The 9,897-nt window shown below is 35.1% G+C and overlaps 1 protein-coding gene across 2 annotated transcripts; it reads right to left on the bottom strand.

The window, feature by feature from the left end:
* Positions 1-319: 319 nt before the first annotated feature.
* Positions 320-9,420, bottom strand: mtfr1l (mitochondrial fission regulator 1-like). 2 transcript variants are annotated; one of them, XM_005158494.6, is made up of 8 exons: positions 9,285-9,420; positions 8,607-8,722; positions 8,404-8,511; positions 6,662-6,771; positions 6,107-6,318; positions 4,953-5,319; positions 1,920-2,063; positions 320-1,777 (listed from the first exon to the last, which is right to left on the bottom strand). In XM_005158494.6, exons 2-7 carry the CDS (start codon positions 8,619-8,621, stop codon positions 1,952-1,954), a joined length of 924 nt encoding a protein of 307 aa, XP_005158551.2. In that variant the 5' UTR covers positions 8,622-8,722; positions 9,285-9,420; the 3' UTR covers positions 320-1,777; positions 1,920-1,951.
* Between the last annotated feature and the right edge of the window lie 477 nt (positions 9,421-9,897).

Genomic DNA, 9,897 nt, shown 5'->3' with positions numbered 1-9,897 from the left:
ACTGATTTTAATATATTCTTAATTGTCATTAATTTATGTGATGGTAAAGCTGGATTTCAGCAGTTCATAGGGTCAAATGATTCTCCAGGTATCATTAAAATATGCTGACTTGATGGTCTTTTCTGTGGAAATCATGATATTTTAAGTCGCAAAGCTTATTTTAAAAACAATTATGCTTTTCTAGTCACTGTTTGCTATCTTAATGTATCATAGCGCAAGACAAGTGGACATTTAACATTTGTAGAAACTATAGAAAATGGCGCGCCCGCGTGGCTGCTGATCGTCACAACAACACTGAACAAAATTGAACGTACTATAATGACTTTAACCATTTATTGTTTTCCTGTCTTACGAACAAACAACATACAAACAGAATTCCCTTATTTGACAAACGGCAAACACGCAATTACACAAGATTCTGTCCTCTAAAAGAGACCATGAAACCGCCAACGCTGCCTTAAATGAAAGCAATTTTGAAGTGTGTCCTATGGTTCAGCCTAGAAATGAAACCCAGCATTCAGAATCTCACACACACACGCGTTTACCCGTTACTCTGACGGGTACAGGAACATATGCTAGTATGTTCAGTGCATGATACAACAGTTTCAATTACAGCTCTATTATCATTAATGATGACTTTAATCAGATTCATATATACCAATAGAACTCTGATATGAAAATAGTTATACTGTAAACTAGTGCATGAATTATTGGTAGTTGTGGCTCTGAAACAAATGATGAAGAGAACTAAATAGTAAGGAATTTAACAAAGCTAGATTACTGTGGCGTAACACATCATATCAGACAGGTAAGAAAAGGCTGCAAGCAGGTCCAAACAAGAGTGTCAAAGCACATTTTAGGTTTGATTCCCACTTGGAAGTAAGTATTCATGGCACAAAAGCTGTGTATGGTTTAAAACGACTGCTTGTTACACACTGCAAAACAAGAAAAATGTAGCGTCCTTCATCATCATATAAAACATGAGGCGTCCGCAAATCTGGCTCACATCCAGCATCACATCACACATGCTATTCAGACGTACACAAATTCTTACAACCTGTCTGCACACGCAATAAAAAACAAAACAAAAATAGCTCTCTCAATATACTTGCTAAAAGTAAACCACACACGCGTTATAAACTCAAACTCATGTAACAGTACCACATCAGTCTTCTGGCAAAATATACACGCTTCAAAAAAGGGAACATCACAGAGTGCTAATTACAAGTGAATGTAATCTTGAAGTCTTCGGTGCACATGCACACACGCAAAAACCCTTTAAATAGAAGAACGTCGCCTTGCTTTGTCACAAAATGGAAAGTCAGTGTGTTAGCATATCATCAGATCACTCTTCATAACGGCTTCAAGTATAACAGGGTTGAGAATGAGGGAACGTGTAAGGCAAGAGATACAGCTTCAAACTATACGTCTACAAAACCGGGCTCTCCCAGGAATCTTCTCTGGTTTCGTGGCTTGAATAATACGCCGTGAAATTTGGATTATTAAAGAATTTGGGAAGTAGTGCTGGATTTTTTGCAGAATTGGAGGTCGAGTGATCTGCTGTGTGTAAAGGCTATCTTTATGGACCCTTATTCACCTGCACACACATATGTTGGAGTGGGTGTGTATGTGTGTGTGCACGTGTTTGTTGAAAAGAGCTTCATCTTTTGCTTCTAGCCATGTCACCACCAGTGTGGGAGCGCTGAAGAATGCAGAAGATCTCCATCTATTCAGAGGCTTTATGGGGTTTCCATCGCAACAGTCCACAGGCACAGGCCTATTGAGCCAGTAGAAAAAAAAAAGACTTAAGAACAGAAAAGTAGTTAAAATTCCACGTCCATGCTTTATTCACTTGGTTTTGTAGGTCTAAATGCGACTTTAAACCGAATATGAGATATATCCATGCAGTTCAGCCTTACATGGAGAGTCTGCAGAGGGTTTGGATTCTAGATTATTTCCTCATGCTGATGTCATCGTCTTTCAGGACAAATTTTTTCCTCAGCGCTTCAGATATTAGAGAGGCAGAATCTTCCTCTCTTAGTGAAGTGCATCCACGGTTATATCTAAACACACACACACAACGCAACAATTTGATGAATAAACTCTTACTATAAATTTATAATATTAACACAAATTACCATCATCATTAGAATTGTTTATAGCTATATTGTAAATAAAAAATTTAGGATATACCAACATATAGTTCTATTTTTGATATACATTTTAAAATCACAAAATGATATTAATAAATGCACATTTTAATATTTTTATAAATTACTATAATGATAAAATATGAATGTTTACCATGAATATATCGCACTTAACTTTAAACAAAACAAAAAAGCATGTTTACAATGATGATAATTATTACAATATATATTTTACTGATAATATATTATAAAAAAAAATAGTAAAGGTAAATAAATATTTATTTTATTTGCATTTATAATTTTTTTAAACTAGACAAATGCAACAATTATTTATTTTTATTATCAGCATTATTATTATTAATAATAATAATGAATACATACAACCTCATAGGACCAATATAGCCTACTTGTTTTCGTTTCACACACATCACAATAACATTTTATATCTAAACACACACACACACACACACGTGCACACAAACAAACAACATTTGATAATTACTAGCTATCACAGGTTGTTTTCAGGTTTCACCATGTCAAATTTAAAACAAAATAAGACCATGAAGAATGAAATTTCAGACTAATATAGGGCTAGATGGCAGACCCCAAGGATTTTTTAATGGCAGAAGACAAAAAAAATCTAATTAGTAATTTCTTAGACATATATTTTAAATAATGTCTCAAAACAAGCAGACCTTAGTTTTATACATACAGTTAAAGTCAGAATTAATAGCCCGTCTTTGATTTTTTTTCTTTTTTTAAATATTTCCCAAATTATGTTTAACAGAGCAATGAACCTTTCACAGCATGTCCAATTAAATTTTTTTTCTGGAGAAAGTCTTATTTGTTTTATTTTGGTAAACAACAAATCATCATTATACATTAACTTCCCTTATTAGCCTAAGCTGCCTAGTTAACCTAATTAACCTAGCTAAGCCTTTAAATTGCTCTCTGAGCTGAATACAGTTAGAAAATAATCTAATAAAATATTATTTACTGCCGGCGAGGCTGTGGCGCACTAGGTAGTGCTGTCGCCTCACAGCAAGAAGGTCGCTGGTTCAAACATCGGCTCAGTTGGCATTTTCCCCCACAGTCCAAAGACATGCAGTACAGGTGAATTGGGTATGCTAAATTGTCCAGAGTGTATGAGAGTGTGTGTGTGTGTGTGTGTGTGTGTGTGTGTGTGTGTGTGTGTGTGTGTGTGTGTGTGTATGCGTGTGTGGATGTTTCCCAGAGATGGGTTGCGGCTGGAAGGGCATCCGCTGCGTAAAAACTTGCTGGATTAATAAAGGGACTAAGCCAACAAGAAAATGAATGAATGAATGAATTATTTACTGCCATCATGGCAAAAATAAAATAAATCAGTTACTAGAGATGAGTTATTAAAACTATTATGTTTAGAAATGTGTTGAAAAAAATCTTTCCGCTAAACAGAAATTGGAAAAAAAAAAACGGGGGGGCTAATAATTCTGACTTTAACTGTACATTTTTGCTCAACACTACTTAAAAAACTCTTTAAAAACTAAATGTTTGCACAACAAACTACAGTTTTAATATTAGTTATGAGTAGTTTTGCTAATAGTTTTATTGACATATGTTGTTGGTAATTGGATGTGTTTTACAGTAAATCAATAGGGTAGCTTTATATAAACAAAGGAAATTTAAGACCCGTTTAAAATGATTTAAGACCTACAAGAAAATATTTCAGTGATTTTAAAACGTTTTAAGGACTAAAGTAGTGCTTTTGAAATTTAAGACATTAAGACTTAAAGACCCTGCAGATACCCTGTATCAGTGTATATTTTTAATATGACTACCATCATCAATTTAATTGTTTATTGCTATATTATTATTAAAGATAATGATGATTATTATTATTATTATTATTATTAAATATTAATTTTATAATACCAATGCAGCTTACTTACACATTAACATGTTTACAATGATGATAATATTTAGAATACACATTTTACTGATAATATTACAAGTGAACATTAAAAAGGTAAATAAATACCATTTTATTTTATTATTTTTGCATTTATTTATAATAAACCAAACCAAAATGCTATAACATTATTATTTTTATAATAGTTACAATAATAATAAAAATAACAGTAATAATCGTCAACCATTTCAGGTTATACAAATAATAACAATGTTTTAACTTGTAGTAGTAAAATAAATAGTACACACACGCACGCACGCACGCACGCACGCACACACGCACACAACTCGTATAACTAATTTTTGCCATGATGACAGTACATAATATTTTACTAGATATTTTTCAAAACACTACTATACAGCTTAAAGGGACATTTAAAGGCTTAACTAGGTTAATTAGGTTAACTAGGCAGGTTAGGATAATTAGGCAAGTTATTGTATAATGATGGTTTGTTCTGTAGATTATCGAAAAAAGTATAGCTTAAAGGGGCTAATAATTTTGACCTTAAAATGGCTTTTAAAAATTAAAAACTGCTTTTATTTTAGCCAAAATAAAACAAATAAGAATTTCTCCAGAAAAAAAAAAATTATCAGACATGCAGTGAAAATTTCCTTGCTCCGTTAAAACATAATTTGGGTAATATTTAAAAAAATAATAATTCAAAGGGAGGCTAATAATTCAGACTTCAACTGTATATATATATATATATATATATATATATATATATATATATATATATATATATATATATATATATATATATATATATATATATATATATATATATAAAAATTTAAAAAATGTATACATAAAACCTGCGTAGTCAATATCATAGTGATTGAAGCAGCTCTCACCTGTCCTTGCTCATCTTCAAGCGGTTCATGTCTTTCAGCATGTCCATGACATCAGCAAAGCTTGTTGATTTGGACAGAGATACAGTGTCCTCCTCAGGCTCCCGGAAGTCCATCGTAGGGCGATCAAGATCAAATGTGGCAGATGCCGTCATAGACACTGGAGGCATTGGATCAGGCACCAGTTCGGACACATCCTCCTCCTCCTCTCTGTCCTCTTCCTCCTCCTCCTCGTCCTCCTCTGTGACATCACTGATGACAAAAGAGGCTGTGGGAGGAGGCTGGTAAGCAGCAGTCTCAAATGGAGCCATGGAGAAGCCCATACTAGTGTCATCAGGGGACAGCAGATCAGGGGTGATGGGGTTTGAATCTGAAACAGGTCAAAGTTGTTACACATCAAATTGATAACATTTCTGATGCCAGAGGACAGTCTTAAAAGTGCTTTCTAAATGCACATTCCTTTTAAGCGAGACACTGCAGCCAATTTTGTGCTCCGTAAAAATGGCTAATTTGCATATTTAAAGCAGATTTTTAGATAACTCATCATGACCTTATTTTTATTCTTAACTTAATCAACTCAATTAGGGAAGCATGGATATGAACAGAGTTGTTTTTTTAACCTATTCAGCATAAATGTCTTGCCTTAAAGGCCACATAAACTGGAAACTATGACCATCTTTTTCAGATTGTGATGCAGTTCCTGGAAAAACCGAATAATAAATGAGAAAACTGTGGGCGTGGGTTGTTTTTTCTACTGTGAGCTGATAGGATGTAGTAAAATAGGCATTTTATTCAGTAAATATCCAGAAAAGAGTTTTGGGAGAGTTTCATATTAAACATCTCCTTTTCACCATTTCTCTTTTGTTATAGCGCTGTCAAAACTGACAGCTGGAGAGGGGTGGTTAAGTATGTTAACAATGCCCAATACCTGAATACCTTTCAGAATTTAACTGAAAACAAACAGGAATGCATTTTCAGATTTCAATTTTAGATGTTTTAGATTGTTCACCACGAAACTAGCAATGCGAGCTAACAAAATCAATATGGTTAGTTTTGATTTCATGTGTGCTTTAAGCATTAATTTACCACAAATAAAATATTTTTTAAATAAATAAAACAAGCTAGACAAATGAATTAGCTTTATTCAGCTGCTCAACCTGAATCTGCAGCAACGATCTTGGCAATCTGCGCTCGGAGTCGACTCAGCTCATCCTGTAATGCTGTGGTGCGGTTCAGAGCAGTCACTCCTGGTTTCCTCAATCCCTCCACGCGTCGGCCTTCTCTTCTGAAGTTGGGTACAGATGAGTTTCTGTGCATCACCAGCAGTGGCGTAGGTCTCCACTCATGCCTCAGTGGACGAGTGTCACTCCTAAAAAATATACACAATTGCAGTCCGGAATTTTCTTTAAGAAACTTATATGTCACAATATCTCAGTAGTTAAATGGGCTTGCTTAAGATGTGCTAGCAGTGTGTTGTTGCCATGTTGACTATATGTCAGTGTTTCTCAACTCCGGACCTCGTGTACCTTATGTCTTCCTTAACATACCTGATTCAGATCATCAGCTTATTAACATATATTTCAATGAACTGATCCTTGTGTGTAAAATAAGAAAGACATACTAAACGTGCAGGGTTGGGGGCCCCCCCCAAGGACCGGAATTAAGAATCAATGCACTCAGTGAAGAAAAGTGCATCAGTCTGACAGACTTACCTGACTCTCGCATATGTCTCCTCTTCATCATCTGCAATCCAGGCAATGTCTGCTAGCGTGGGCACAAGCGGACCGTCAAGTGAACGCATTGAAGGAAGGCCTGGGAGTTCCTGGAAAACATAAGACCAAAAACATCTCTTTAAAGGTTCAAGACACCCTGGAGTACTTTTTTTTGACATTTTAACAGATTTGCGTGTCTTGAGCATCAGGTAAGACAACATTAGCACCTATCAGCTCTAATTGAGGGAAAAACTGGATAATTTTGAGCTTGTCAACTAATTTAGTCTTCCAGGTTTAAAATACTTTTGTGGCAGAATCAAAATCGGTGATGTAGCTCGAATCTGCTAGTGGAGTGATGACGCCTCGGTTTCTCATTATTATTCATAGCGAAGTTTTCTTATCCTATGAGAAGACCCTGCTTCTTAATTATTCATAAGAGCACAAGCTTTCCGAAGGCAAGACAGACCTGCCAAGCTGTGAGACAGCCATTGACTGGGTAAGACCGCGTCCATGCACGGGTCGCATGTGTTTGTTTCCATGATCCACAGGGTTTGTTGCATGTTTTTCTCCGCGATTCTGTCAGGGCCGATACAGCAAAACTGATTGTTTGCAGAAAGCAGTTTTGTCGGGAGAGCCGTACGAGAGTTAAAGAATGGCAGACTTTGTCTTTTATCAGTTGAGTTCGTTACCATTCAGACACATCACCTCTGTCAGTGCTGCTGTGTTCGCCAATGTTTAAAATCCTCTGCATTACCGGCAGGGTTAATTGTTGGAATAGAGAGGGAAAGAGACCTGCTGCACTGCTATCTACTGTGTCTGCATTCAGACCTGGGGATTTGGGGGGGGGATCATGACCATTTAAAGCAGGGATCACCAGACTTGTTCCTGGAGGTCCGGTGTCCTGCAGATTTTTGCTCCAACACTAATCAAACATACCTGAACATGGTAATCAAGGTCTTACTAGGTATACTTGAAACACCCAGGCAGGTGTGTTGAGGCAAGGTAAACACAGCAGGACACCGGACCTCCAGGAATGAGATTGGTGACCCCTGATTTAAAGCATCTCTATAAAGTAACATTTTTACCCTTATAAATTCTAAATAACTTTTTGAAAGATTTTACTATATATACAATTGTAATAAACAACATTTTTTTCAGTCTTGGTGGATAAAAAACAACTTTCTTTATCTTAAATATGGCTCTAATTCAATCAGTCAAAAGAGTAAACAAATAAAATCACACTGACTATTTGCAGTCATAGCTGACTGCCCCCAGGGAATAAAAGGAATATTAACTTCTTTTTTTTTTAAATATGTTAAATTAAATCTGTACATCATTAGCTAATTAAAAATATGTTAGTCACACAACTTACTGTATATGACAGTAAGTTTTCCTGCAAAAAAAATCTAATATACTTTGTTTTTTAAATATAAACCAAACCATCAATTAATAATATCTAAATAAGTTTCCGAATGTACGTTTTCCAGGCATAATATTTAAATTGTCATCTAATCTTTAAGATCTAAAAGACCTAAAATCCTTGGAAAAAATTGTTATAATTTCATCACCACATGTAAAAACAAATTTGTATAGCATTTAATATACAAACATTTACTGCATTGAAGATTTTTTTCAACAGTTCTTGTTTTCTCTGGGAATAAAACCTTGGAGTTTCTAGCAGTCCACTATTCTGAGTTCAAGAAACTTGTATAGACCACTTATTTTATTTTTCATTCCCATACCTGGAAACAAGCTCTGGGACATGGTTTAAGAGGCAGCGTAGAGCCGATTCGTCTCACCACGCTACGAGTTGATCCATGCGGTTTATTTTGCCAAATAGGGATAACCTCCTGAGGAGCAAATAAACAGAAAATAAGTACCAAAAAATACATAAACATTACCAAAACATAAATAAAACAGTTCTTTAAGCTGTTTATTTACTCACTGCTTCTGTTTCCATTTTGAAGTGTTGAAAGAAAGCACCGCTGCCTAGACTGTAGTGGGGTTTTGATTATATTACAGCACACTGAACATGTTTATCTGAGATGGGAGTTGCTTGGCCTAAAAAAATTAAATGAAAAACCTGAAATAGTCAATACTTCTTATGAAAACCACTGTCAATGCTTATCAATTATGCACAGTTTAAATGAGCACAGCAATTATGTTTTTGCAGTGGCTGCATATTAAGTGCCTCCCTTATGCTACGGATTGTGCAAATTTAGTCAACAAAATAAATAAAGTGATGAGGGCACAGTGTAATTACTGATGTTTTACAATACACAGCAGCTATTACATTAAATATACCCAAGTAAAATACAAGTCAAGTAAACAAAACATTAAATACTAAATAAAGAGGTAAGCAAAGAAATAAAATAAATAAGAGTGGAAAAATTAAAACAATTAATTAATTGAACAGGCGATTAGGGTTTTAAAAAAAAGCTATTTAACAGTGAACACTTAAAATTGAGAACACTTAAAAATACACTAAAATCTATAGCATAAACAAGGTAAACAAACCAAAAGCGTCCTGTGACCCTCATTTCTTCCTTTAGCATCTCAGCTAACAAACGACCTCATAAAGTGCACCTGCTTACTATGCATCGATATGAAATAGAAGACCTACCGTGTGTGGTAAGAGTAGATCAGAATATTTTTTGCACTGGTGCAGATTACTCTGCTTTACTGTGTGAGAAATGTCTGATCTTCCTTTATCCCTCTTCCGTTAGCCGTTTAGCCGATAGCCCAGCGCGCCCCCGGCTAATTTGCAAGAAGTGCATGAGTCGGAAGAACGTGTGTGGGAACATCGTTCTGCGATTGGCTCAAATTCCGCATATGTTACCTCACAGTCCAATAGAATTTGTCCTTGGCAGAAGCGTTTTAAATACAAAATAAAAGTAAATAACGTAAGTAAATGCACGGAAGATTAAATTATAGAGTTTTGAAATAAGCGAATGTTTATAACAGTAGATTAGAGATTTTTATGTTTACAAAAAAGTGAATTTGTTTTTATTTACACCTGTTATATGCACCCTCGGTGATCGAAAATAAAATAAAAGTCACCTTATTAAAAAATGAATATAGCTGCTTTGCTATAAAGCACTGATAGCTACAAATATGGATTCACTCATATAAAGATATATATTTTATCCAATGCATTCTATGTGGACATTTAGCTGATGTACTTGAGAATTTAGGAGATTTTGATCGCAGTGTTGTGCTCTTATCTCATGACTGGT

Source organism: Danio rerio, chromosome 17 (assembly GCF_049306965.1).
Source record: "Danio rerio strain Tuebingen ecotype United States chromosome 17, GRCz12tu, whole genome shotgun sequence".
NCBI lineage: Eukaryota > Metazoa > Chordata > Actinopteri > Cypriniformes > Danionidae > Danio > Danio rerio.
The sequence above is the reverse complement of the archived record's forward strand: the minus strand, read 5'-3'. Positions and strand labels throughout refer to the sequence as shown.

Bases quoted from the DNA above. Each gene is read 5' to 3' on its own strand.
- mtfr1l (XM_005158494.6), bottom strand. The intron at 5,320-6,106 runs GTTGAGCAGCTG...GACCTGTTTCAG, and splicing joins GATCGTTGCTGCAGATTCAG to ATTCAAACCCCATCACCCCT. The intron at 2,064-4,952 runs GTGAGAGCTGCT...GTGTGTGTTTAG, and splicing joins TTGAAGATGAGCAAGGACAG to ATATAACCGTGGATGCACTT.